Raw genomic sequence first — 27,821 nt, forward strand, 5'->3', positions numbered from 1 at the left:
GAATCGTCGTCCACCTTTGCGCTCGGTCTCTCAGCGTACGCCACCTTTGAAGCCATGTATCTCGGCACAAGTCCATAATATATATATATATATATATATATATATATATATATATATATATATATATATATATATATATATATATATATATATATAATAATAATAATAATAATAATAATAATATATTCTATTGAAAAAAAAAAGATAAAAACACCTTAAACCATCTACATTATGTTAAGAGTAATTATTTTAATCAATGATACTCTCATTTATAGCTTAGATCATTTAATCTCTTATAATTTATTCGTATCTAAAATAATTCTTATATTTTAAAAAACGTAGCATATAAGTCTCTTCCGTCAAGTCTGAGTTAATAAATATTAGAGTTCGATTATGTGATATACTGACTCATAATAAACTATTAATATAATGATACAGATAATTTAAATTTTAAAAATATATATTTTAGCTCATCATTTAAACCCTTATAGTTTTACTCGTGTCTAAAATAATTCATACATTTTCAAAAATATAACAGATAATCCCCTCATGTTAAGTTTGAGTTAACAAACATTAAAGTCTACTTACATGATATATTAACTAATAATAAACTATTAATATAATAATATATCATTTAATTTTAAAAAATAATATAATAATATATCATTTAATTTTAAAAAATTAAGGCCATCATCAATAGCAGGAGGTGGCATCATCATGGAAATGATCACCACTAACAGCACTAAGCTATTGCTGCCTAATAGGGCATTGTATGCACGCAGCCTCTCTTGTGCTAGTAATAATCTCAGGAGCTTTCGGTCCTGTCTCGAATGGATGTGCATCGATTAGTCAGACGCTAGGCATGTAATAATCTCTTGGTCCTTTTTCCTCCTTCTATACATCTTCGTCCCTATTGCCTCTCACTCCGTCCTCTCCTATGCTCCCAGCCATCGCACCTATGACTTGGTGGCTCAAATCTTCCTCACCTTCGCCTCCGGTCTCCTCTACCTCTGCCTCTCTCCCTTTGTCCGTCGATATGGCCTTTGTCGCTTCCTCTTCCTCGACAAGATATATCTTTTTAAAAAAAACTTAAATTATATATATTATTATATTAATGATTTATTATGTGTTAATATGTTACGTAAGCAAACTCTAATGTCTGTAAACTCAGACTTGATGAAAGGGGCTTATATACTACGTTTTAAAAAATATAATAATTATTTTAAATACAAATAAAATCATAGAGATTTAAGTGGTCATGACCAAAACCACATGAGTTAAAATAAATCTTTTTTTAAATTTAAATTATATATATTATTATATTGATAATTTATTATGAGTCAGTATGTCACGTAAGTAAACTCTAACATCTATTAACTCAGACTTGATAAGAGAAACTTATATACTATATTTTTAAAAAAATATATAAATTATTTTAAATATAAATAAACCTAAGGACGATAGTAATCTATGATCAAAACCACAAAGACCAATATGAACCTTAACCTTAGTTTCGCCCTCCAAAATTTAAAAATTAATTTTGAAAGGAGATCCTCCTACTATGCCCATGAAATCAATTCTACAATACTCGAAGACCCTCTATTCATTGTGATGGATGGATCTTACTCTGCCCATGAATACTCACTCGACAACCTCGTTCAAAAAATCTATTTTTTATTCAAAAATATCACTGATGTTGTCGATTCTATGGAATCTTTAGCAAGCAAATTATGTAAACGAAAAAATCTACATAATAAACGGAAAAGATCACAACTCGGAAACGGATGCGTGGCAATGGTGGGGATCCCAAAACACAAAAAGGGTGGCCAAAGCTCGAGCTAGGGATGGGACGCACCACCACCGTCGATTGATGTCGTTTGTCCTCTCCTCTCCTCTCCCAAGTTTTCCTTGTCAGCTTTCTCCCGGTCAAACCCGCAGCCGACGAAGAAGAAGTTGGACACAGCTGTGACGGCAGGAAAGATAGACATACCACAACGCGTGTCTGTCTTCCTTGCTGTGCTCCCTTCCTTCTTGTCGGCCCACTTTATCCCTCATTTCTAAGCTCCTTTCGATCCTTATTAGTCTCTAATTTTCCTCTTAATAATTATCCTACACTGCATCTTAACTTATAAGATTCATACCATCATTAAGTATAATGAACTATAAACGTTATTTATTATCGTGTCCCCGATAATAAGTAGTACTCGACATTAATTGCATGTAATGTTTCTCGGGTGGAATGTCGAGAAAGCGAAGCTTGCGATGCGTAAAGGTATAGTGTGGGTGGAAGCAAAGGATATCTATATGGTTTCTACTCTCATTGATGAGAGAAGAATACGTCGCACTAACGTACTATCTTGACGCTATACGGAGCCTCCAAGCTTCGAGATCGACCGAGTCAACTCCATCATGGCTACGTGGACAAACCACATACACCGAGTCGAAGTCAACCGACGATCGTAACTCATCTTTCCATTGCATAGTAAATGACTAACTACACAACTAATCTCCCAACCATATTGTCAATTTAGTCCGCTAGCCGACAAGAGATTATAATAGTAGAAGGACGACCACCCTCACCTAACTTGGACGAAATCCGCCGCCAAACCAATCAACTTCCATACCCAACATTCTCATTTCTCCTTGGATAACGTTATCTCGCCCCTACGAGGGCTACGAGATATTGGAACGATAGATTCTCGTGTCGTTAATTGTGGATTTATCTTATGCTGACCGAGCATTATTATCATGGTGTTAGTCACATCGGCCAAATTGGTGCATTGAACAACATCTAGGGTTGATGGATGCGACTCACATGGCGTGCGAGAGACATCATCTTTAGTTGCCGAAAGCTATTTCTCTTTTTATTCCCTTCATAATAAATATATATCCAACAAAAGATGTATTAACATCTAATAAATTATCAATCAATATATATATATATTTATTTATATATACCCAAAAATACACATGAAAGAAAAATATAAATACAATGGTTTTTTTGGATGGTTGATGAAGGAAAAAACAGAAAAAAAAAAAAAAAAACTTCATTAATTGTGAGGGAGACAGCAACAAAGTGAAGTGCTTTCCACATCCAAGTCTGCCTGTCCACACTCCATGGAAATCATCTGCTGTCTTGCTGGAAGGCTTCTTCTTGGTGTTGTTTGTTGCAATGGGTGATAAAGAGATACAAATCCATCACTAACATGTGATTAGATAAGAGATTAGCTTAAGAGTACAAGTAAAAAGTCCTTGTTGGACAATGTAACATATCGCTAAATTATGTTAGACAGACAGATCTAAGGCTCGAGACATTAAGATTGTATAATTTATGATGATCGATGAAGGTTCTTAATTCTTGAGTGTCTCTAATATGCATCTCTCTTCTCTCTTCTCCCTTCTCCAAGAAAATTTCCAACGGTTAAGTCCTTTCAATTCCATCACAACCAATGCCTTCTGCTGTCATCTTTGTCCATCAAGAAGGTGAGTCCCATACACCAACTCATGTGAGCAACAACAGCAGTGTTTTAAGGAGAGTATATAATGCCATAGGTCCCTTCTCCTTGTAGTCTTTCCCTTTCCTCCCTCTAGCTTTATCCTCTCTCTCTCTCTCTCTCTCTCTCTCTCTCTCTTCTCTGGGCCTAACAGAACACACATCCAAAGCCTTGACCATCTCTTGCTAGATTTGGTGGCTGATCTTTCTGCTCGTCGCTTAGGATTGGGGAGTTGAGAGGAGGAGGAGGAGGAGAAGGAAGGAGGAGAAGAGAAGGATCTGGGGAGGGGGAAGATGACTCCACCAACTAATGTGGCAGGCCAATTTGGAGACACCACTTACACCAAGGTATTTGTTGGGGGGCTTGCTTGGGAGACCCAAAGAGACACCATGAGTAAATACTTTGAGCAATTTGGGGAGATCCTCGAGGCTGTTGTCATCACTGATAAGAACACAGGAAGATCCAAAGGCTATGGATTTGTAAGTCCTTCTTTCTCACTCTTCCTTCCTTACCATCATCTGCAGCTAAGATTACAAAAAAGGAAGATCTATAGCTGTGACTCCTATACCGGAGAATCTGGATCTACGATCTCATTAAGAATCGATAAGCTGAATTGTATTCCTTACTTTGTTCTTGTTACACATCCTCCTAGGTTACATTTCGCGAGCCGGAGGCTGCCATGAGAGCTTGCATAGATCCTTCTCCCGTCATCGATGGAAGGAGGGCTAACTGTAACCTTGCCTCCTTAGGGCTTCAAAGATCTAAACCTACAACACCTCTTCATGGTAAGCAAATCATTTTCCAAATTTCTGCTAAACAAAGAACCAAGATTAATGATCAAATCATAATTTATATTCTGCTCTTTCATGAGGCCAAGAAATGGAGTTCATAATGTAGGTGATAGATGCAAGATATGATATCTTTATGCCGGATCATGCTTATTTCATTGTGCCTGAGACAACTGACTCTACTAATAAAGTATGCTGGCATCATTAGCTGTATGATCGAGCATCAACATGACCTTTTCCCCCATGTTGCTATTCTTGAGCTCAGTTAAAGTTTGATGGTGTAGAATCACAAAAAGGTTGAGAGAAAAATAATGAGGTCACAGTAATTTAAACTTGCTATTCAATACAAAACAAAGCCTATAGAGAAAAGGCCGAAGGGACAAGCACATCATCCATCCTAGGAATCGAATCTGTTCATTCATTAAGGTAAAGTCATCAGTATTATTTTTGTTTTTGCTATAGTGAGTCTCACTCTTCCTCAACTCAACTGTGGGATTGTTACCTTGGATTCCTTTCCGTGGAGGAGACAACACTGTGCTGCAGTGCGACTGAGGTTGACGATGATGATGATAACACCATTGTTCTTTATCTTACAGGAGGGAGCAGGAACTTTAGGGTCGTGAAATCTTTTCAGGCAGGCCTTCAAGGTGGGATGGGAACAGCTTTTGCTTCGGCTGCTGCTGCTGCTGCTGCCGCCTTCCCTCATTATGCCATCCAACAAGGGCTTCCTTATTATGTCTATGGGTAAGCTGTAAAGAAGTCGACACACATTGTTAGGTTCAGATGCCAGCACATGCACGCTCACTTGCCCCTAAAAAAGCAGGCCCATGAGAGATCGATCATGGCGGCCTGCTCTTGCACCATCTACACCAACTCTACCTTCATCCTTCTCCATGCCTCGATGCTTGCTTCCGAGCAGTATTACACAGCTGTGTCTTCTATATACTATTCACAAGAACAGTACTCATCCTCTTTTCCATGTTCCCACTCACAAAAGCTGGCATCCTCTCTCTCTCTCTCTCTCTCTCTCTCTCTCTCTCTCGTTTAAGTAAAGCAGGTAACAATGCATGTAGATATGCTTTTACGTACACGTATGAACTTATGCTTGTAGATCATGTTGAACGTAGCTTTCTCCTAGAATCGTGGTTACATTCTAAACCTGCATGAGGATTCTTTCTTCAAGTGTGCATGTATGAGCATGGCTGTCATGAACGGAACGCTAACTTCTGGCTTCCCACCTGCGATTTCAGGTTCTCACCATATTCCGCTGAGTACAACTACGCTACGGTATGTCCCACTTGATCCCATTTGCATGCATTGTTCCGAGGAAAAGATAGAAAGAGATATGAAGTTCCAATGTTTTCGTTTGTAGTACTCGTCTGTGTCTACTTGTTTTTTGTTGTGGAACCAATGCCGGTTTCTCAGAACCTTCACTATTGCAAGAACATGTTCTTGTTCGAAGACAAGAATCTTTGTCGTCTCGTTGAGGGATATAAGAAGATCAAACAAAGTTATCTACACCATCTACTTACCAAGTACTCACTACTTTTTAGTCTGATCACCAGAGCTACTACAACATGTATGGTGGAGCAGCCACTCAATACCCACTCTACGGAGGAGCAGCAACTGGGGTGGCCGCTGGAACCACCGGCTACTACCCATACTTCCAGTTTGGACAGGGCGGCGCCGCCGCGGCTTATCCTCATCAGGGTCAAGGATACGGCATGCAGTACCCTCAAATGCTCCAGTACTCTGCAATGACCACCACGGCGGGGGTGACGGGCTTCCCGTCCTCCCTGCTGCATGGAGCTCCCGTGTCCCTCGCCATGAGCCCCGCAGCACAGGCAGGTTTGTCCCAAGGCATTGTTCCTTGAGATTGGATCACCATGTCTACAATTCGGGGTACTAATATTTTTAACAGTGTCTTCTGCTCTAAAACAGGCATGACAATGGCTCTCACAGCTCCAACCCTGCCGAGTCCAACACCCCATCACTACAGACACATTCCCGCTCACTTCGCTGCACCTACCGCACCAGAGCATCCCTTGGCCTAACCATGGTTCTTCTTCATCCTCCATCCTTATTCCCATTACCTGTCTGTGAGTCTGTCCATCGTCTCTAACACAAGTCCCAGGTTTCCACCCCATGGTCTTCCGCAGACCAAATCGAGTCCCACAGGGGCAAACAGTGTCAGTCGAGCTCAAGACTGGAGGAGCACAACTACAAGTACTCCAAATCCATTACTTGATGCTGCACTAGCTGTGCAGTGTCCACTCCTTTATCCCCTGGTCGGGGTTAAATCATCTCCATCTAATCCTACTGCCCTGAGATGGGCTTATACACTGTTACAGAGAAGCATTTCAAGTCTTCTATGACCTTCACTGATCAACCCAACCCTATATGTCAACTGCACCAGTGTGATCAACCACAAGAAGTCAACTTGCCTAGGGAAAGGCAAGATGAACTCACTAACCCTCTGTTCTGTTGACTTAGCTTCTGTGTGAACATTTGTGGCTAAACTCCATGGGGAGTTTTAGCTCCAAAATCCAGGGAGGTGTAGAGAAGAGCTGGTGTTTGTTTTTGGCATGGCGCTCTACTCCCTGTTCCAGCTGACAGTACTATGAACTCCACATATGGCTGTGGAGTTCTGACCCTCGAGATATATTTTTAGTCTCATGGGTTCTTCCTCTCCCTAACTAACACTACTGCTTCTACACCACCATGGTTAGGTCCAAGAGCCTCATCACTCTCTCTCTCTTCTGCTGCTTAAAGTTAGAGGAACTTATGTTACTGTTGCTGCTGGTTCTCTCTCTCTCTCTCTCTCTCTCTCTCTCTGTTTAGGATTAGAGAGACTCAGAGACTTGTATTCCTAATATCCTATGTACTAAGAACTGGATCTTGTAATAACTAGGTAGGCATGCTACTTTATCAGATACCCTTCTGCAATCCACTGCTGCTAATAGTTTCAAGTAGCTTGATTATTATGATTGCTCTTCATGATTGTTCTGCTTTTAATATACATCAAGATAGTTCTGTGATTGATGAGGAGGGGAGTGGAATGGATGATTTTGGAGAAATGCAAATTATATGTATTTTTTTCGAAAAAAAGTTAAGTCTTATTTGATTTGGTCGAATTAATTTTCGATATATTTTCTTTTTTTGAAAAGACAAAAAATGAGATTAAAAGAAAAAAAAGGTATAAGATTTCAGTAAAATATTTTTATAGGTTAATCAATTTTTTAAGCTTGTTTTTACATAAGTAGGTGTGTAATATTCTTAATATAAAAGAAATATATTATCTTTGTTTATCTTTTGGATGAATATTATGAATACTAATTTCTAGACTTCAATTTTTCTCAAATGATGCCTTAAATTTTTTTTTCGTAAAACTCAACAATAAAAAAAATCATGTATTATTGCCAATCAATACATCATATAAAATAATATTTCATAATATTATTTTATATTTATTACATTAATAATATTATGAATGCTCTTACTATTGATAATGGACATTTAATAATATTTTATATTTATTACATTTCAATTCATAGAATTTTAGTAATATTTTAACTTTTTTTGTATTATGTACGCTACCAAATTAAATTCTATAATGTTTCGTATGAAATGCACATTTAGCAAATCGCATTGGCATTATTGAGATGAAATTAGCACAAAAGGGAAAAAAAAAATAATTATTCGTTCTTTGAAATTCACACAAGCTCCTGATAGGTGTCATCGAGATTCGTGCATAGACCTGATTTGGTCGACCTGTATACGTATACGTAAGTTCTGGAAGGCCATGATGTCGATGTCTCACCGACCTATCTTCTGATTGGAAGCTGGCGTCAGATGTGGGCACCACCTGTTTCACCAGCACTATCCACTCACGGGACAGGTACTTCGAAGAGTCACTCACAAGCAGTAAAAGAGCACTGCTCGATATGTTACTTGATGTTCGAGTGTACGCTAAGTTATGTACGCCGTCGTGTGCGCAACTCGCGTCCTTAATGTATGTTCCTCGCCTCCCTCTTCAGTCTTATTGGGTCGGTTTCTTGTGTCGCTCGCATCCTCTGGACGCTGATTCGAGACCTCAGATCGGAACCCTAGTTCGGGGGCAAAAACCCTAACCATCCTCTCGATCGAATCCAGGGCAAGAGAAACGAATCTGCGGAGGATTCTTGTAGCGCCGACCGTGATTTTGGCGTTTCTGGGACATAGTTCTTGCGGAATTGTTGGGTCGGGGGTGGGGGTTTTGAGGGTGGAACACATGAAGGATCCCCCCGATCGGACGAAGGTTGTGATGCGGCACTTGCCGCCGGCGATCTCGCAGTCGGTGCTGATGGAGCAGATCGATGGCAGGTTCGCCGGCCGCTACGATTGGGTGTGCTTTCGTCCCGGGAAGAACAGGTAAAGGGGTTTTGCTACTATTTTAAACGACTTCGTTTTGGTTGTTGGTTCTGCGGCTCCAAGTGCCATGGAATTTGATAATTAGACAACGTGATGTTGGTGGTTAAACATAGAGATCTTGGTTCACGGAATCTGCTTTATTGTTATTTCAAGTGTCTTACAGGAGGCCCTAACTTTGTAGTGCGTTTGTTCAGGGCGATTTGGTCTTTATGTCTGCAGTAATTCTTTTGAAGAAATTTGAATTGGCATTGCACTTTTAGGTGATAAGTCCATTTGCTTGTTTCTCCCAATTAGCCGAGCTATAAGATTCCATGATGTTTATGATCTTTTAGTGATCTACACAAAGCCAGGCTGGAACTAACCAAGCAAAAATTGTTTGAAAAGTTTTATCGGTGTCTTTTAACTATTGATTTAGTTCACATGCTTCATATGGGATAATGATTATCAAGTGAACCATGAAATATGTATAGTAGATTTAGGGTCTGGATGAAAAATTGTTCATATATGTTTATGTTTCCTTTTTTGTGCAATAACTTATACTGTTAAATTTATTATTTCTTTCAGTTCCCAGTAGGATAAAAATGAATCCATTGAGAAGAAAACATCTTGGATGTTTTTGATTCTTTAATCCATTAAATGGCAGTAAATTTATTTTGTCTTTTTATTCGTAATATGTTTCTTTAGGTTCATATATTTGTACTTCATTTTTTTGCATACAGTTGTGGCTGTTGCTTATTTGTTAATCTCTTTTCTGGCAGAACATTTTTGTGTTCCATGGCTTTTATCTGAAGAGTATAACTGAATATAAGAAAAGTGTTTACTAACTTATGACATTTCTCTTAAAATCTTCATGTTATATTTCTGCAGACACACTGCTCTTGTGGCAACTTTTTAAAATTCTATCGGATGTCACTTTAGGTTGTAAAATTGGCATATGGAGATCTATAGGTTATCTTCATTGTTTTAGTTGTCTGAATGCAATAAAATATAATATTAAATAACCATTGCTTGTGCTAATTACAGCAACCATACATTCAATAGATTTAGTACTTAGCATTCTTGGGCCAAGTGGCTGACTAAACTTGGATATGTACATTCAGATATTCTTTTGTACTCCTGTTTTTAATGTGTTACTGATAGTTTTTTTTCTTTCCTTTTTATGATATCCATTCAATTCTGCAGCCAAAAAGACCAAATACATTCTCGAGCATATCTTAACTTCAATAACCCAGAAGATGTGGTTGAGTTTGCTGAGTTCTTTGATGGACACATTTTTGTCAATGAGAAGGGTATTTAACTTCATTTTGTTCTTATCACTTCTACTTAGTTTGAATCTCTATTTTATAGTTTCTTGAAAGTTGTATTGTTTTAACATATTTATGCAAGTGGAAATGTGTTTTGAGAAGCACAGAGTTGATACACTTGACTTTCTCTCAAAGACCTGTTGGTTGTGTTGTCAGGAATTTCACATTACTTCGAGATCATGTAATAGGTTCTGTATTACATGTAGGAAACATGGTACCATGTTGAAATGAGTTTTTAGTTTTTGGTTTGGTGCTTTAGGTCATCTAAGGTCATGATTGACCACATCACTGCAGATTAGTTGATGAAGTCTTCAACAATTATGTTTTTGTGGGCAACTAGTGTGAGCATTTACTTAGCTTTTAGAGCATGCAGTATAAAATGCTTTAGCCTTAATCCTGCAAAGTATTTCTCTCTTTCTAGCATTCAGTGTTTACTTGTACACTTAGTTTCTCAGAGGGCCTTTCTTTTCTCTTTTCTAAATTAAGATGCTAAAGCCTGATCTTGACATGTAAATCATTTCAAGAACAGTAAAGATTTTTGTAATAAGCTAGCTGTCTTGTGTCCTAATGTGATTCTGTATTAAGAACTGTTTAAGACTTTTCATGAATCTTGTCCATGTAATCTATGGTATAGTTTTTATATGAAGGATTTTTGAAAAATGTTATCCCAGGTGCCCAGTTTAAGGCTCTTGTAGAGTATGCACCTTCACAACAAGTTCCAAATATATGGTCAAAGAAGGATGGTCGAGAAGGGACTATATCTAAGGGTACACCTTTCTATCCATTTTCAATTTTTTTTCATGTGAGTGTGAACTTGACATATTAGACTTATGTCCTTTAGTATTTTTTTGCTTTAATCACTAGCAGTTATTTGATGAATAACTAGATCCTGAATATATGGAGTTTCTTGAGCTTATATCAAAGCCGGTGGAACATCTTCCTAGTGCTGAGGTTCAGCTGGAGAGGAAGGAAGCTGAAAGAGCTGGTCAGTTCTAATATATGGATGATACTTTTTCCTAGGAAGTGCTACATTAGGTAGCTCAGTGATACAATGAAATCAAGAAATTAATAATTGCATTGACGAATTTATATTTCCATTCTATAGGTGCGAAGGAAACACCTATTATAACACCTCTAATGGATTTTGTTCGACGAAAAAGAGCAGCTAAAGTTGGCGTTCAGGTACAATGTGAATCTTGTAGACTTACTACTTTGTTTTAATCTTTTATCAATTAACATAGCTATTTGTCATACATTTCTGGTATCCAACATAAATAAGGAAACATTTTAAATGTGTTTTTGCCACAGGTGGCCCTTCTAAGTTGACCTGGTTTCCATATAACATTTTAAATCCAAGTCAGACTGAAGTTACACGGAGACCAAACTGATCCAAACACTAGATATTCTACCTTGGATAAATTTGTGTTGCAGTTATGTCGTTTAATATTTTAACTTTAAAAAGTTGCTTCAGAATATGGTAGCAGCTAATAAGATATTGTGTGTACTTAAAAAGAATAATTTTGAGTTGAGAATTGGCAATGCTAATTTGCACAAAACCTTGGTTCTAATAAAGAAATATGTAAAGTTAAATGGATTCTGTCCTTAATAAAGCATGATTCAATAGGTTGCATTTTGTTTTGAAGTGAAATTCTAGAGAGTGAGTTGAATTTAATTGTATTTTAGGGCATGATTACTAGTTAAATTTTGTTGTAGTGATGTTTTAAGTAAATAAGGCACGAACAAAAAGGAAAAACTGGATCAGAGTCTCCCCACATTGTCTTATAAAAAAGCACATGACTACATTGAAAGGTTTTGGTTATGTCCAAAACCAAAATGTTATGTTTCACTGTTTCCTCAATGATGCACTGATGTAACTTCCAGCATTTCACAATAACAATTATTCCCTGTCAATCTTGTAAACCACGCATCAATCTGGACATCTGATCTTTGATCATTACTTTTTTTACATTTCTTGTTAACTATCTAACTTTTTGATTCTATGGCATGGTTGGTCTTGCAACATGATCTAACGCTTTGATTCGATGGCATGGTTGGTTTTGCAACTATCTTAGAAGATTTACCTTTATAACCTAAGTGGTACTTGCCTCTTAGATGCTGCAAGGGGATGCCATGGGGTGAAACCGCCATTGTGCCATCATGCATGCCTCAAGTTGTCTATGAGGAAGAATTGAGAATCCTGACAGGCTTTGTTTGGCACATTGGCAGTTGAAATGGAAGAAATTATGGTACTCATAACACAAGCACCATGACATGAGATGGCATATAACTCATTGTCCACCTATGAAAAGAGGCAATATGTTATCGAGTTTCTTTTCTTTCGTGGAAAAAGCCGCATAACTTTGACTTGGGGTTGTAATGAGAAGTAATATTCCACTATATTATATAATTCTGTTTGGAAAGAAAATGTTTAGTCCTTATGTTGATCATAAAAATAAAAAGATGTTGAAGATCTGTAGTTAATTGACTAATTGTGGACATTATAACATATATTTTGATTATGGAGTTGGTTATAGTATGATTCTTTGATACTTAGTTTTGTGATACTATATATAGCATAATAATCAGTTACTAGCGGTGATTTCTATATGAATTTCAAGTAATCAATAACATGCTTTATGCTCATTAAAGCTGCAATTCTCATTGTTGTTACTAAAGTTACATGGCTACAAGTGATAGCTGCTTTTCAACAGATGAGGAAATTGGACATGATTGTTACGAAGTGACAGTTTTGAACATCTAATTTATGTATCAAACTGAAAAGTGTGTGGATATTTTAATTGGTTTATTTATATGAAGGTTTTATATGATGTGCACCAAAATTTCTGCTTGTTTGCTCTGCTGGGCTTTCAGATTTATTGCAAAATAAATTTATCGATACTTCATCCTTGGGTATAAGCTATAACTTTTATTGCAGACATTAAGATACTATTATTTTGCAGGGACTATCAAGTGGTCGTAAAGTCAACAGAAGAGGTTCAGGGGTTTCTTCTGGCAACTCAAGTTCTTCTAAAAGAGGCCCTCAGAAGCGCAAGGGCACTACTTCAACTGTATGCATTTCTTTAGTTTTCTATTATTTTTCAGTTTGAATTGATTTGAGGTGGTGCATGAATTTGAAGCTTTTTTTTTTCTTGATGATGCTTATGTATTTTTTTACTTGTTTAGTCTGGAGCCTGTTCTGGTTATAACTATTTTCATAAAATATTAATTGGCGAGGAATCTAAGTTTCTTTAGCATTACTAACTGTTCCTTTGAATATCATTCTGAGTTCTTGTTTTTACTGCACCAGTTTGCTATGAAATGGTTACTTCTTTTTTATTTTCTGAATTGATCTTATGTTATCACTGGTGTGTTTTTTAATTATTTATTGTGCTTTTCGTTCCCAGTTTAATGTCTTGTTTTCTGCTGATGTTTGTTCTCCTCATTATGTAAATGATGAGCATACACTTCGTGGCATCCCTGTTCACCATTTAAGCAGTCTACACTTCCAATCTCTCTGTGCAATCATAAAGCAGCATCTTTTACAGATGAATCCACTTAACCGCTGTAATGTCATGTCAAAGGAAGCATAATTTATTTTGTCCACAAGTATGTGCCTAAGTAGCAGTAGGTGTAGAAGTATTGACTAAATTGTTTACATGTTTTACCATTTTTGGTACATGATAAATGTTGTTTTCTTTTAAGATTTAGTACAATGAGGTTTCTAGACCTTTTACCACGGTTTTTTGTAAAGGGTGCTAATGCATGTAGGATAGAGAAGCAACTGTAAACTTGTGTTGATGAATTTGGACAATCTGGACGATGGATATCCCAGTTCTCACTACATTTTTTTCAAATTTAGTAGTTGCCTGAAGAAAATCTTTGTTAGGAATTACTTGAGGCTTCAAAAAATGTTTAAACCTTCTGTGCTCTGCCACACACACAAATCACAACAAAAAACCTGAGAATTGAAGAGTCCAAAATTCTTTATATGTTCTTTTCAATATTCTCCTTGGACAAAAATGGCTGAGTATACCTAATGCTGTCAATTCTAAAGCTAATAATCCTTTCTTGCTCACTACAAATCCATGGTAATTTCTCTGACTGGCATTTTACATGATATGCTATTACACTACAACCAACCTGTGCCTTCAGTGCTTCCGTCAATTCAGGGAGTTCAATTTTGTGAAAATGAAACATGGAAGCTTGTATCAATGTTCTGCAATTGCTAGTTCATGGAGGTTAGGAGATGCCCAACTAAAGAAATTTTTTAAGTGTTCTTTGAGATTTCTGATGGTTGGCATCTGTACAACAAAATGGTGGCCAAGTGCATGAGACTCCTTAAATTTTTGGTCTCAAGAGGGAAAATATATGCAACCTTGCTCCTACCAGCAGAAAACAAGGTTGTTAAACTCACCATCTGTGCCATAAGTTCGTGCAATCTTATGACCCAGATCAGGCCTGGCGAGTCGGGCTGGTTGCTGAACCAAAAAAAATGGTTGAATCACAATGTTCTCATGTATCTTATGTATCAATTGGATTATCACTTTTATTTCTTGATTTGAAAATGATTATAGTTGCTTCTGGGCATGGGCCATGGTCATAAAGCACCTAGAGACATCATTATGATGGGCCATCTTAAAAACCTTCTTTAATCTAGCAATGATGCTGATGTCACTTTTTCTTTCTGCAGTATGTTCTAAGGAACAATATGAAAAAGGGGAGTGCCAAAGAAAAACCAACTTACATATTAATGTCGAGGAGAGAAGAGCAGCAGCCTCAAGTAGATAAATCTGTGTCTGTAGCTTCTGCAATGGGAAAAGAAGCTTTAGAAGATGAACTTGGTATGTTTTGTTCAATTCTCACTCTGTGAATATTGTTAATTCAAATATCATCTAATAGGTTTTTTGGCTACCTGCTTTATTTTTCTGAATATGTTGATGTACTGTATTTTAGATTAGGCTTACCATATGATGCTTCAGTTAAGGTTGTTTGCAATTTTTTGGCTGTATTTACAGGAAAATAGAACTGGCATTATAATATGTATGCTAGCATTGTATTATCCTCTTCCCCTCTTTATCTCTTTTTCAATTCTTCCCCTCCTCCTGTCAGACCTCTACTGGGTGGCATGGAGGTATACTGATGCATGGTACACAATGGATTGGTATCTTTCCCTGATCAAGATATGAAACATTTTATTTAATAACTATTGTTTTACTCCATTTGTATGATCTCGAAGTAAATTGCTTCTTGTAAATTTAAAGTTCATGCAACATGCCTATCCATGTTGCTGAAACTCTCATGGTTGAAGAATAATCAGCGAGATTCTGGAAGGCATTTGTCAGCGAGACTATATTATTGAGGGTTTTGTTAAATTGTTTTTTACAATAAGTTGGCTGTCTTCTGAAGATCAATTAATTAAGCTTACAACTTGCTTGTCACCCCTCTCTCTTCTTCTAGAACATCCTTATCCTGACTGTGGATATTCACTTGCATTTGTGCCCACTATTGCTGCCACAGCAGTATTAGGTTTTTGGAGTTCTAATTTATGGGCATCCTTTAGTTTCACTGATCAATTAATTAAGCTACAAAAGGGCATTCATGAATATCCACAGCAGTTCTGTGGATTTTCATGAATGCTTGTTCCAAGATGCTTTTCTCTCATATAACAGTATCACTGATTTCTTTTAACTAAGTAGCTGGATCTATTGGGACTTTTGTAGCTTCTGGAGCTGTTGAATGCGGAAAGAGCAAACTCATGCTGTTGAAAGGGAAAGAGAAAGAAGGTTCTGATGTAAGCAACTGATTGCTTTTGTGAATTATGTAACCTTTTTGGTATTCTAATCTTTGTAATTGTAGCTACTGCTTTTGATATTCTTGTCTAGCCATCTAGAGGAGTGCCGCAACGGCAGGTTTTTATGCCTTTAGTAAAAAGGTCACCAACTTCATCATCTACACACCAGGCAAGTGAAAGAATCACTAAAAGCATGCTCTCAAGGGAAGGGCGTTCGTATTTATCTTCATCCCATCCTGAGCTGCAAATACACGAGATAAATTCGAAGAAGGACAAGCGCCCACCTTTGCCTCCCAATGCAAGCTTAAATGTGAAGGATTATATATCACATAATCGATCACTTGATTCTGTTTCTGATGGTGATAGTAATTCACATGCTGCTGCCTATGAAAGGTCAATAGGTCATGGAGATAGAAAATCTGACATGTCTTTTGTCAGTAGAAGTGAGGACATGAAAATTCATAGAGGTGGACGAGTCAGTCTTTCTGCAGTGGAGAATGGTGAGTACCTGTCATTTTACTGCAAACTAATTGAATGTTTTTGTGCGTTATTCTTTCTAATACATGACTGATTGTTTGCAAATGTATTTAGGTTATCATAGGCATGTTGGCCGTCGTGGATTAGCACGAGATATAAAGGAAGTGGATGGCTCTTTGAGTGTAACAGAGGGAAAGAGTTCCAAGAGAGGATCCACTGGCTACAGTTCCCATGAGGTGAACTATGAGAAGATAGTATTTCTCAACCGCACCCTCCTTTCATACGATTGAATTTAATCTTCCTACATAATGTGCAGAGACAAGTATGGGTTCAGAAATCCTGATCTGATTCGTGAATTTTCTTATGAATGGTAAGATTATTTACCTGAAAATTTATATCAGATTTTTGTTACTTTTTGAGCATCAGTTGAATCCTACCAAATATTCAACTAAAACTTGACTATGATATATATGAAAAATGGAGGCAAATTTTGATATATAGTTCCTGCATATAGCACAGGATTCCATAAGCTGCAATCTTAAATCATCATTTTGGCCTATTTAGCATCTTCTGTTAGTATATCTAGCACCATACTCCTTGGCTGTAGTCTAAACCATAACCCTTATTTTTCAAATTTTGAGCCATTGTTTGTAAACTCAATTAGATTGCATTTTTATTGCTAAACAATAGTAACAACAAATGTCTCAACTATTTGGGTTCCACTATATTGAATTATGTTCAGAATAATATTCTTAGTTTAATTAATCAAATTTAAATCTATATTTGTAGTTCCTAATAATGTCTTTCTGGGTCTTCCTTTTTTTTCACCCCACTAAATACTATTTGTCTCATGTATTCTAAGGACAACATTCATAGGTCTATGTTTATACTATCTTTAACTCTTCTTTTTCATTTTATCTTCACCAATGGAAATATATTCTTTTACCTTTTTTAGTGGCACATTCACCTTAACATTTTCATTTTATCGAATACAAACTTTTTGGGTATGCTACTTCTTAGTTGTCCAATACTTCATGTTTGGTTCCTTGTATTATTTCCACTATTTTCTGTGACCTATTTACTATGTTTTGACCGCAGGATACATGTATTGCTGTGGATTTGTCAAACTGCAGCAACATTTTGGCTGTGGAGCTCAGTCTACTCTCACTACTGGATCCTGTGAAGTGCATAACAGCAAACCCTCTTTAGGTAATGCTGCTTAAAGTATGCTATTGCCGAATTGTTCTCGCGAGGAATAACAGCTTCAACTAGATCAAAGGCAGCATGCTCAAAAGACGCTAGCAGGTGAAATAAATAAGCTAATGGGTCTGCGAGTTGCAAAGATGAATGGGGTGCTTGGATGGATGATTTCTTAGGTTGGAAATGGAAGATGTGTCTTTATCGCTCTGAACAGTTTTGGTTGGTTACCATGTTTTTGGCATGAAGACCTGAAAGTATTGCAGAAGAACAAGGAAGCTTTCTTAGTCAATTGCTCTTGGTTAGAGAATTTAAAGAATACTTAAGGGGTCAGTGCGTCTATCTGGCTATTGTTTCATAGGTTGGAGAAGTCTTACGACATGGTGCCTATGTGATTTCTTGATTTGCAGAATGCTCTTATGTAATAGTAGGAAACCCCCTGTTCTAAGCACCGTGCCTTGTGTTTGTATTTAGTTGTTGATGAGATTGAGAGAGTGGTCAAAATGAGTTGATTGTGGATTGCACTCTCGGAAAGGTCTGCGGATGAAATTACTGTTGACTTATATATGAACACAGTTTTCATGTGTTGCCTTATTCTGTTCTTCTGATTACTCTATGATTCATTCTAACTATATTAACTTGCATCCTAGGTTTAATTTTATATGCTAATCGAAGCATTTCTTGACACGATACTGATTTGTATTGTTGTTTCGATTTTGATGATAGGTTTGTTTGGATGGCAATGAATTTTGATCTGATACGCATGTGTGGTCACATTTATGCATCGGCAACAACTGATGGGTAATATGAGTTACGATTAAATATAATTTATATAATTTAACATAAATTTAAACCGTGAAGCTTTCATAGCTCAGTTGGTTAGAGCACCCGTTTAGTAAGCGGGAGGTCTTGAGTTCAAGTCTCAATGAAAGCAGTTGTTACTTAAATTTTTTTCGGTTCGCATACGTTGGATGCTCAATAAAATCTCAAGAATCAGAAGAACATATTTAATATAAGCCTTGAGTTCGCATATGTGAAGCTTGCATAGCTCAGTTGGTTAGAGCACCCGTTTAGTAAGCGGGAGGTCTTGAGTTCAAATCTCAATGAAAGCAGTTATTAATTATTTTTTTCCGTTCGCATCTGTTGGTTGCTCAACTAAATCTCAGGAGCGAGAAGAAGATGGAGATTGGTTGTCCGTGTCATGGTGAGGAGTTCATCAGCTTTTGGATAAGAATTGTATGTACCAAAACTGCTGCAGGTAAGCGCACAAGAGCTTGGGATATCGTCTTTTCTGTTCATGGCTTGCATGCTTGGTTCCACTTCCATCCTCCCGAGAAGGCATACAACAACGCCTGTAAGCCTCTTTGACTGGGGGAAGCGCCGGAAAGCAGAGGAGAAACCTCCACACAAGTACCATGACATCGATCTCCCCTGCTCTCGATCACTAGTGGCCAACACGCACCTGAGAGGTACCTACTTCTGATCTCGCTGCTTCCTTCCATGGACGCCAGCCACACACCTCTCTCTCTCTCTCTCTTCTCTCTCTCTCCATGTTTCATGGAACAGGTAGGGAGCTGAAATGCTGCTACAGGGCCTCCATCGACGGCTTCAGCGCCGTCGACTTCCACCGCTGCTGCGACTTCAAGGGCCCTTGTGTGGTGGTGGGCTACACCACCACGTCCTTCAAGTTCGGAGCATTCAACCCCGAGGGATACAGGAGCACCGACGACTACTACGACACTTTCGACGCCTTCCTCTTCTACTGGAAGGAGGCCGGTGGCTCTGCAGCAGCGGACGATCCGGTCATACTGCCCAAGGTCGGCGGCAGCGGCGCCGCTATTTTCGATTACGCGAGAGGCGGCCCGCAGTTCGGAGCTGACGGCCTACTCATCGGCCCGCCGCTTACGCCGGTGATGGGTGTCTTCACGGGGCCGGACGCAAGCTCCGGCGTCGGTGATCTGAGACAAGCCAAGTCCAGGTTGGGGCTGTCTTATGCGAAGAGGGAGGACGGGAAGGAGTCGGTGTTTGGAGACGTGCCTAAAGCGACTCTTGTTGAGGTGCAGGTCTTCTGTTGCCCGCAGATTGCAAGCTTGTACTGAGTAGAAGCCTTCCAATAGCTAATTTGGCATGATTTGGTGGATAAAGTATATTGTAACACCGAGTAATCATGTGTAGTGCCATGAAAAGTATTAAGATCACAATAATGGAGCTCTGTGCTGAAATAATGAGCACAAAGAGGTTTTGGAACCAAGCTTATGATCATGGTTTCATTGATTGAATGATGATGATGATGATGATGAGGCCCCATTGAAGTGGGCCTCATCTATCTTGGGCCCATTCAAATAATAAGGGAAACCCAATAGAAAGAGACCAAATCAACTGAGTGGTTATATGATGTTTCAGGTACGCCATGAAGGTCATAGCTCTTCTCAGCCACAATGCATAGTCCCACAGCCACACATCACAAAACAAAGGTTGCAATCTTGTTGTGCCATTGTAGAGATCATCATTGTATTCATTACTTGAATTCCTTGAATGGTATCTAGTATTTATATTGATGGCTATAAATTCATAGTTCATGTATCCCAATAACCACCAAATTTTATGAGACCAGCACAGATGATAATAAGGCAGCATACTTGCAGATGCCTTGAAGGATTTCCCAAGCATGTTAGCTTATACAGATCACCCAAACAACACTTGTCCACCTTTTTCCCAACCCAAATCCAAATTCCCTCTCCACCCACACTGTCTCAACCCATGTACTCTGAACTCCTCCTATCTGCCACAAAATCCCTGTCTTTGATCCATGGGAAGGAAGTCCATGCCCACATTATCAAGGCCTGCTTCACACCTTGCATGTTTCTGCAGAACGTTCTCCTTAACATGTACTGCAAATGCGGCGACATGTCCCTTGCACAACGCCTGTTTGATACAATGCCTACAAGAGATACCGTCTCTTGGAATTCGCTTATTACTGGGTACTCTCAAGTTGGAGTGTGCCGCAAGTCCTTGGATGTTTTTAACGAGGCAAGGAGTGTGCAAACTAAGCTGGATCATTTCACCTATGCTAGTGCACTGAGTGTGTGCTCTCGAATTGGGGACCTGAAGATGGGGAAAGTGATTCACGGGATGGTTTTAGTTAGTGGATTTTATCAGCGTGTTTTCTTGACTAACTCACTTATTGATATGTACTCGAAATGTGGTGGGATCAGTGATGCGAGTCTTGTTTTTGATAGTTCAAGCGAATTGGATGATGTTTCTTGGAATTCTATGATCTCAGCCTATGTTCGGATTGGTTGGGATGTGGAGACACTCAGGAATTTTGCCAAGATGCACCGGTTGGGAATAAAGCCGAATCCATTTGCTCTTGGTGGTGTCTTCAAGTCTTGCTCAAGCCTTAGCAATTCAGTTATACTTGGGAAGATGGTTCATGGGTGTGTAATTAAAGTTGGTTTGGACTCCGATGTATTTGTGGGCAGTGCAATGATAGACTTGTATGCAAAGAATGGCCTCTTGAGTGAAGCAGTCATGGTCTTTAACTCCGTGCCTGATCCTAATGTTGTTGTGTTCAATTCCATGATTGCTGGGTTTTCCCGGTTGGAGACAGATGGAAATAATGAACATAATTATGAAGCCGTATGTCTCTTCTCCGAGATGCAAAGGAGAGGAATGAGATCTTCAAAGTTCACGTTCTCAAGTGTGCTGAGAGCTTGTAACTTCCCCCATGATTTTGAGCTGGGGAAGCAAATACATGGACAAATTTTCAAGAATAACCTCAAGCGTGATGAGTATATTGGAAGTGCACTAATTGAGATGTATTCGAGCTCAGGTTCCATTGAGGAAGGATTCAAATGTTTCCATTCTGTGCTTAAGCAAGACATTGTCACCTGGACATCCATGATATCTGGATGTATCCAGGTAGACCATTTTGAGTGGGCACTGAGCTTGTTTCATGATTTGTTGGGCATTGGCATAAAGCCTGACCACTTCACTTTATCATGTTTGATGAGTGCCTGTGCAAATTTAGCTGTGGCAAGGTCTGGAGAGCAGATCCAGTGTTATGCCATTAAAGTGGGATTTAATTGGTTCACCATTATAAATAACTCCCAGATATTTATGTATGCAAGGTCAGGAGATGTTGATGCTGCCAATCAGACATTTCAGGAGATGGAGAATCGTGATGTAGTGTCATGGTCTGCAATGATCTCAAGCCATGCACAACATGGTTGTGCAAGTGATGCTCTGATGCTTTTCAAGGAGATGGAAGGTTGCAAGGTTTCCCCAAACCATGTTACTTTGCTTGGTGTTCTTACTGCTTGTAGTCATGGAGGACTGGTTGATGAGGGACTCAGGTAATTCTGTTGCAACTGGAATTGAGATAAAAATTTTAAATCCATTTTTTCCCAAAACATAAACTCACGTAGGTATCGTCTAAGATTTCATACGTTGTATAGCAAGAGAGGGTTTGTAAAATCTAGATTTTCTCTAGATCTATTTCACCACTTGAAATAAGATTACATTCTATAGATGCGAAAGATGGTGGCTTTTGTGAGCCATGCAGCATCTAGAAAAGTAAACACAAGTAGAGAACTTCTGTAGAGAAGCAGCACCAGTACCCCTAATGAGAGGAATAAGACTAGGATTATATCTTTTTCTAATTACCCCAAAAGAAACAACTCTATAAGAGTTGAATTCTTCAATTATTTTTCCTATGCTTTTCCCAAAATACATTTTCTTAGTCAATAGATATGTGGTAAATACTATTGCCTGTCTTCAGGCAATATACTTCGCATTGACTAGGCTTTGTGCACAGACGTTTGCAAGAAATCTGATAAACATGTTTTTCTTGGGCGCTGACAAGGCTTTGTGCACAGAAGTTCTTCAGAATTCTGATAAACGTCTTTTCTATCTTATTTGGCCAGGTATTTCGAGCGCATGAAAGTAGATTACAACTTGTATCCAAATGCAAAGCATTGCGCCTGTATTGTTGACCTCCTCGGACGTGCTGGGAGGTTGGTTGATGCCGAGAAATTCATACTAGACTCATGTTTTCATGATGATCCTATCCTATGGAGGGCTCTGTTGGGTTCTTGCCGAGTTCACAAGGACACTGAAATGGGTCCACATGCGGCAGAACGAATAATGGAGCTTGAGCCTCATGCCCCTGCCTCATATGTGCTACTTTACAATATGTACCTCGATGCAGGAAGGAAATCCTTTGCGATGAGGGCAAGAGATTTAATGAAAGAAAGAGGAGTGAAGAAGGAACCAGGTCTTAGCTGGATTGAGATTGGTGCATCGGTTCATTCTTTTGTGGCAGGTGATAATTCCCACCCTGAAAGTCACGCAATATATGATAAACTAGAAGAAATGCTGTCCAAAATAGAGAAGATGGGTTATATCAAGATGGAGGCTTTGGAGATCAATGGTTCCAGTCCAAAACAGAATGGAAGTTTTGTGAACCATCACAGTGAGAAGTTGGCAGTAGCACTTGGAATGATTCGTCTACCCCAGTTGGCGCCAATTCGTGTTATGAAGAACTTGAGGGTGTGTGTGGACTGTCACACAGCAATGAAATTGTTCTCAGAGAGTGAAAAGAGGGAGATTGTCCTCAGAGATCCTTTCCGGTTCCATCGGTTTAGAGGTGGCTTATGTTCTTGTGGGGACTACTGGTAATTATAATTGGTGCAACACCAGCAATGCCATTAAACTTCACTATGCCATTCTGGAAATCAACTGAACAGAAGGGAAGCCTAAAAAGCAAGGTGAAACATGCTGAGGGCATTTGTTGGTTCTGTGACTGTACATCTTATGGAGCAAAAGGAAAGTTGCTGTCCATAATTTAGTCAAATTTCAACATTTTCGATCTTTGCCCAAAGAAGAAAAGAAAAAGGAAGATGAACCAATGTAGGAACAAACAAGACAAGCAAATTCACCGGCAACCAGTCATTTTACCTCTTTGAAAGAAGCAATTTCTCTACAGTTTTGATCTTGAAGAGTACATTAACCACCATTAATTGCTGTTATCTGATCTACCAAATATTATTTTGCTCGCATGTCTTCTGCAGTTTACGACGCTGATCCATAACATTCAACGGTGATGTTTGTGACGATAACATGTAGAATGTCATTGTAACCATTTATCAAGCACCGAGCAAACACAGGTAAATCCATTCGTAAGGAATCAAATTGATTGATATTGTTGATCATTTTTCTAGCGGCGGGTCTTTTGTAGGGAATGATCCCACCGTAAAAATAACAGTTGATCTCCAAATTGATGTATACCGCATCTCCATGATTCGATCTGTCCAGAATTGAGTTTAGTCCCACATCGACAGGTAGGAAGAAGACAGGATCGCTTCGGGCTACATATAGTTGAGCGGGGTCGATTGTACAAACCATGATCCTTCAGGCAGTAAACGGGATGTGATGAGTGGTAAAAGCTCGCGCTGTGTGCGTGAAGAGCAGCCGCCCAGAGCCTGTTACGACAACAGGGCCTGCTCCCATCTTTACCCTTCTGATCCCAAAATCTGTAAAGCAAACCTCAAAACTTTCTCGTTTGGATACAGCCCAGCATCATTGGGCTCTTTTCGTGTTCGATCGGACTAACAGGTTTGGATACTTCAGAGATCATTCATCGAATATCCACCACAAAACCACGGGCCACTCTTTAGCTGCGCTATCCTTTATTGCCACGACACCACGTGTCCTCGTGGTCTGCAAGAAGGATAAAAGTGGAGGGATTCAGCTTGCGGTCTTGCTGGAGGAGGGATGGAATCCACCCTTTGCAGTAGCTGCAGCTTTTCGGTGACGTACGCACCCCGACATCAGCTCCATCCGAAGAGGTGCAGCGCAGTAGCAGCGAACGGAGGTGGACTTAGAGGGGATGGGAACAGAGCCACGGGGTTGTTCGGGAGAAGGTGCGCGTTGGCTTCTAGTTTGTCGTTGGTTTCCGGGATGGTGTTGGGGTCTCCTGGAGATGGGTCGGCAGTGACGCAGGGTCTCTTGGCCGGGAGGATCCCCGGCTTATCTGAGCCTGACGAGAATGGTTGGTATTCCTTCATACAAGTTATATGACGACCTTTCTGCTATTCAATATTCATGAATTTTGGTGATCTTTGGGCTGCTTATAACATGATTTATTTCTTGAAATCTCGTACAACAATGTTTATACCAAATTTCTCAAGATGGATGCTGCTGCAGTGCGTAATTTATTTGTCTGCTTAAGCCAGAAAACACAGAAAATATGACTGCAAGAAACATGTTTGCTGAAGTGTCTAAGAGGGTTGTGATGTTAAATCCATTGTGTTATTTCCTCTGTTTCATCACCATCTGTACGAGTGTGGTATGCAATCAGTTTGGATAACCCTTCATAAGAAATTGCTCAGACAGGTTGGAGGCAATATCGTAGACCGGATGACAAATCCGGAGGCCATGGAGTGGGTTGGAGTCCAATAATCCCATACAGCTTCAAAGTTCCAGATGGCTGGCAAGAGGTACAAGTTCTTACTGGAAGACATCCTTGGATTATGCTTTGAATGTGACTTCATTGCTACGTCTCGTTTCTGCACAAAAGTATTCCTTTTGGCACCTAATTGTCTTTTGCTAATCATGTGTCGCCTCAGGTTCCCGTATCGATTGCAGACCTCGGTGGCACAGAGATTGATCTAAGATTTGCAAGCTCCAAGGAAGGCCGACTGTTTGTTATCGTAGCTCCTGTTCGACGATTTGCCGGTATCGTACCATGTTTCTATAGTTTGTGCACACACCTTCTGCCATAGCACTTAATAGCAAATTAAAATTAGGCTTGTTCTGGCAACCAGATAGCAAATTAGTTCTCTTCAGACTCAGAATGAAACTTTTGTCTTGTTTTTACCATTCCACTAATCTTTTCAGGAAAATCTAGTTGAGTTGCATGGTTCTTTTACTTGATCAATGTTTCCCCTTATCCCTACAAAAGATTGATTAACTTGTCAATTGACTTCAGAAAATTCATGCGGACGAATATGATTCCAGAATTAATATAACTGTTGTGCAGATTCTTGATGTGTTGATATCAAGGTCTAAACTTGCCTACAGTACAAGTACTGTATTGTTATTTCCATGTGGACACATATACTGGCACATGGATCTATCAATCAGTTTAGATGAAATATGACTTCCAATAATCATAGAATTTTGTAGTGGATGTGACTGAAAAACAGGTATCATACAATAACCAGAATGACAAATTTGATAATGTAAAAAAGTATTTATCAAAAATGAATTGCTTGCTTGAGATTACAGGTATTCGTTTGAAGAATTTTGTTTTCTTGGAAATGCCAATTGCAAGAAACACTCTTGTCTTCCTAAAGATATTTCTTGTTCTCATTCATCATGTTATACTTGAACCTTGTGTAGACATCGAAGGAGAAGCAGAAATCGAAATGATTGGACCACCGGACAAGGTCATCAGTGCTTTCGGCCCCGAAGTAATTGGTGAAAACGTAGAAGGTAAAGTATTGAGCATGGAAGTAGCAGAACATTCAGGAAGGAAATATTATCAATTTGAATTGGAACCACCTCACGTCCTAATCACAGCTACGGCTGCTGGAAACAGACTCTACTTGTTCAATGTAACAGGAAGCGGTAAAACCAATATCTGAAAACTCTTCGATCACCAGATTCTTTTGATAAACAGGTCATGGATCTTGTAACTTGGAAATCTCTTCCTCTTCGTTTTCAGGTCTTCAGTGGAAGAGACACTACAAGGATTTAAAACAGATTGCGGACTCCTTTCGTGTCGTCTAGAAGCAAACTAAGTTGATATCTTGTAAATGATGGATGGTTCTCGGTCATCAATATCGTTTGAACAACGAAAGAAATTTTTTGCTCAAGAAGAAGAAAAAGAAGGGATGCTTCTGCACAGAATTGTAATGGTAATCCATGGATTGCCTTCTTAGAGGTTGTAATTTCTTAGGTAGCTTGCATCCCTCCAAATTGTACACCTTGCTAAAATTATGTATCATTTAGGATTACTGGAAGCATAGGTTGCCCTTCTGAGCTGCCCAAGCATCAATCAGTAAACAAGCTTTTGCACGATAGGCTCAAACCGACCTTCTGCAAGTCCAAAGAACTTGAAGAAATATAACGCATCTCTCTTTTGGTTTAATTATCATATAAGAGTTGTTCACTGTTCATATATATATATATATATATATATATATATATATATGCCACATCACACAGAGGAATATTTCATCATTGAACCACTTATTAATAATCTGTAAGTATTTACGAGACAACTTTATATCAAATAATTTTTTCACTAAATTAAACTTGGTATGCATTCCAACCTCTATGTGAATTGTTTTCTTAAGAATATTATTGTCAAGTTGATGGTATCAACCAATTGGTTACATCATTAAGTTGATTACATCTTAAAGTCGAACACAGTCATCACGATGATCATACCCATCAGGCTACCGCACCCTCAAAATATTTTGGCATTCGATCATATCACCATATAGGTTGCTCCCTCAAGATAGTCACACCCGACTACATCCTTCTAGTGTCCTTAAGGTAATAGCGTAGATTATTATATCCTTAGTTCATATTCTCGAATCAATAGTATCTTCGACCTAACTATATCCTCAAGTTGATTATATATTACAGTTGGTATCATCTCGAGTCAATTATGTATTCAAAGACAATCTCATTCTTAAGTCGGTTGATCTTTAAATTGGACACATTGGACCTTTGAATCTCTTCGAGTGATGCATTTATCACACACGATGCCATGAGACATGATTTTGTCTTCGAGTTGTCTTCAAGTCAACCGCAGCTTTAAATTGGATAAATAGCACCTTCGAGATGATGCTACGTGACTCCTACTTCGACTTGCTTAAGCAATATCACAAGGTACACAAAATAAATAGAGGTATATAGAATGCTTTGTTTGGAATTGAACTATGGTTTCCAAGATGGCATAACAATACTTTAGCACAAACATTCATATTTTGGTATTTATGTTAATAGATAAATGGTAAATAAGGTCTGTTGACCCCTTGTTGATCGAATAAGACCACTAGACTAATTGGTTGGGTCCATGGCCGAGCTACTTGATCAAGCCATTCCAACTTGATCCCAGTCAAGCCTAGCCCAACCAGATTAGGTGCAGCTATTTCATCCACCTAAGTCTCTTGTCAGTAAGAGATCCTTATTTACCACTATGCTACTCATCCATTTATCTATTATTAACAAGACAAATATGTAATAACTATTTATGCTCATGGCATCCAATGTGATTGATACAGCCATCTATTTTACGATATATCCACTCAAGATAAGAAAACATGTAAAGCGCTCCACATGACCA

At 38.8% G+C, this 27,821-nt stretch overlaps 5 protein-coding genes and 3 non-coding genes across 14 annotated transcripts; all 8 read left to right on the forward strand.

Annotated features, from left to right (window-relative positions):
• The first annotated feature begins 3,501 nt into the window (after positions 1–3,501).
• LOC103988058 (uncharacterized) lies at positions 3,502–7,266 on the forward strand. 6 transcript variants are annotated; one of them, XM_009406564.3, is made up of 6 exons: positions 3,502–3,973; positions 4,147–4,279; positions 4,879–5,026; positions 5,533–5,569; positions 5,836–6,130; positions 6,224–7,266. In XM_009406564.3, the coding sequence occupies exons 1-6, from the start codon at positions 3,788–3,790 to the stop codon at positions 6,334–6,336; spliced, it is 912 nt and encodes a 303-aa protein (XP_009404839.2). In that variant the 5' UTR covers positions 3,502–3,787; the 3' UTR covers positions 6,337–7,266. The 6 variants fall into 6 exon arrangements, with proteins under 6 accessions (XP_009404839.2, XP_064969030.1, XP_009404843.2 ...); XM_065112958.1 differs by having other exon boundaries at positions 5,836–6,126; positions 6,204–7,266; XM_009406568.3 differs by having other exon boundaries at positions 3,505–3,973; positions 5,836–6,126.
• A 1,016-nt stretch (positions 7,267–8,282) lies between these two features.
• On the forward strand, positions 8,283–18,055 carry LOC135615011 (regulator of nonsense transcripts UPF3-like). 2 transcript variants are annotated; one of them, XM_065112960.1, is made up of 12 exons: positions 8,284–8,692; positions 9,875–9,981; positions 10,668–10,763; positions 10,883–10,981; positions 11,102–11,178; positions 12,957–13,064; positions 14,687–14,837; positions 15,717–15,787; positions 15,879–16,287; positions 16,379–16,500; positions 16,581–16,634; positions 17,363–18,055. In XM_065112960.1, exons 1-11 carry the CDS (start codon positions 8,553–8,555, stop codon positions 16,605–16,607), a joined length of 1,407 nt encoding a protein of 468 aa, XP_064969032.1. In that variant the 5' UTR covers positions 8,284–8,552; the 3' UTR covers positions 16,608–16,634; positions 17,363–18,055. The 2 variants fall into 2 exon arrangements, with proteins under 2 accessions (XP_064969031.1, XP_064969032.1); XM_065112959.1 differs by lacking the exons at positions 16,581–16,634; positions 17,363–18,055 and having other exon boundaries at positions 8,283–8,692; positions 16,379–16,574.
• A 266-nt stretch (positions 18,056–18,321) lies between these two features.
• On the forward strand, positions 18,322–18,395 carry TRNAT-AGU (transfer RNA threonine (anticodon AGU)). Its single transcript has one exon. It is a non-coding gene; the product is annotated as a tRNA-Thr (tRNA).
• A 104-nt stretch (positions 18,396–18,499) lies between these two features.
• Positions 18,500–18,573, forward strand: TRNAT-AGU (transfer RNA threonine (anticodon AGU)). Its single transcript has one exon. It is a non-coding gene; the product is annotated as a tRNA-Thr (tRNA).
• A 43-nt stretch (positions 18,574–18,616) lies between these two features.
• LOC103988061 (uncharacterized) lies at positions 18,617–19,712 on the forward strand. The gene is made up of 2 exons (XM_009406571.3): positions 18,617–18,930; positions 19,028–19,712. Exons 1-2 carry the CDS (start codon positions 18,759–18,761, stop codon positions 19,558–19,560), a joined length of 705 nt encoding a protein of 234 aa, XP_009404846.2. The 5' UTR covers positions 18,617–18,758; the 3' UTR covers positions 19,561–19,712.
• A 150-nt stretch (positions 19,713–19,862) lies between these two features.
• On the forward strand, positions 19,863–23,488 carry LOC135615012 (pentatricopeptide repeat-containing protein At3g13880-like). The gene is made up of 2 exons (XM_065112961.1): positions 19,863–21,816; positions 22,387–23,488. The coding sequence occupies exons 1-2, from the start codon at positions 20,066–20,068 to the stop codon at positions 23,138–23,140; spliced, it is 2,505 nt and encodes an 834-aa protein (XP_064969033.1). The 5' UTR covers positions 19,863–20,065; the 3' UTR covers positions 23,141–23,488.
• A 388-nt stretch (positions 23,489–23,876) lies between these two features.
• LOC103988063 (psbP domain-containing protein 4, chloroplastic) lies at positions 23,877–26,542 on the forward strand. Its single transcript, XM_009406573.3, has 5 exons — positions 23,877–24,512; positions 24,857–24,960; positions 25,090–25,198; positions 25,865–26,092; positions 26,190–26,542. The coding sequence occupies exons 1-5, from the start codon at positions 24,236–24,238 to the stop codon at positions 26,252–26,254; spliced, it is 783 nt and encodes a 260-aa protein (XP_009404848.2). The 5' UTR covers positions 23,877–24,235; the 3' UTR covers positions 26,255–26,542.
• Positions 23,886–23,989, forward strand: LOC135616024 (small nucleolar RNA Z279/snoR105/snoR108). Its single transcript, XR_010488253.1, has one exon. It is a non-coding gene; the product is annotated as a small nucleolar RNA Z279/snoR105/snoR108 (small nucleolar RNA).
• Positions 26,543–27,821: the final 1,279 nt, after the last annotated feature.

This window comes from Musa acuminata, chromosome BXJ2-6 (assembly GCF_036884655.1).
Source record: "Musa acuminata AAA Group cultivar baxijiao chromosome BXJ2-6, Cavendish_Baxijiao_AAA, whole genome shotgun sequence".
NCBI classification, from domain to species: Eukaryota; Viridiplantae; Streptophyta; class Magnoliopsida; order Zingiberales; family Musaceae; genus Musa; species Musa acuminata.

Excerpts from the sequence above, each read along its gene's own strand:
- LOC103988058 (XM_009406564.3), top strand. The coding sequence starts at position 3,788 with ATGACTCCACCAACTAATGTGGCAGGCCAATTTGGAGACACCACTTAC. Across the intron at positions 3,974-4,146 it reads GATCCAAAGGCTATGGATTT|GTTACATTTCGCGAGCCGGA; the intron begins GTAAGTCCTTCT and ends ACATCCTCCTAG. Across the intron at positions 6,131-6,223 it reads GAGCCCCGCAGCACAGGCAG|GCATGACAATGGCTCTCACA; the intron begins GTTTGTCCCAAG and ends GCTCTAAAACAG.
- LOC135615011 (XM_065112959.1), top strand. The coding sequence starts at position 8,553 with ATGAAGGATCCCCCCGATCGGACGAAGGTTGTGATGCGGCACTTGCCG. Across the intron at positions 11,179-12,956 it reads CAGCTAAAGTTGGCGTTCAG|GGACTATCAAGTGGTCGTAA; the intron begins GTACAATGTGAA and ends ATTATTTTGCAG. Across the intron at positions 15,788-15,878 it reads AAGAGAAAGAAGGTTCTGAT|CCATCTAGAGGAGTGCCGCA; the intron begins GTAAGCAACTGA and ends ATTCTTGTCTAG.
- LOC103988061 (XM_009406571.3), top strand. The coding sequence starts at position 18,759 with ATGGCTTGCATGCTTGGTTCCACTTCCATCCTCCCGAGAAGGCATACA. Across the intron at positions 18,931-19,027 it reads GGCCAACACGCACCTGAGAG|GTAGGGAGCTGAAATGCTGC; the intron begins GTACCTACTTCT and ends TTCATGGAACAG.
- LOC135615012 (XM_065112961.1), top strand. The coding sequence starts at position 20,066 with ATGAGACCAGCACAGATGATAATAAGGCAGCATACTTGCAGATGCCTT. Across the intron at positions 21,817-22,386 it reads CTGGTTGATGAGGGACTCAG|GTATTTCGAGCGCATGAAAG; the intron begins GTAATTCTGTTG and ends TTATTTGGCCAG.
- LOC103988063 (XM_009406573.3), top strand. The coding sequence starts at position 24,236 with ATGGAATCCACCCTTTGCAGTAGCTGCAGCTTTTCGGTGACGTACGCA. Across the intron at positions 25,199-25,864 it reads TCCTGTTCGACGATTTGCCG|ACATCGAAGGAGAAGCAGAA; the intron begins GTATCGTACCAT and ends AACCTTGTGTAG. Across the intron at positions 26,093-26,189 it reads GTTCAATGTAACAGGAAGCG|GTCTTCAGTGGAAGAGACAC; the intron begins GTAAAACCAATA and ends CTTCGTTTTCAG.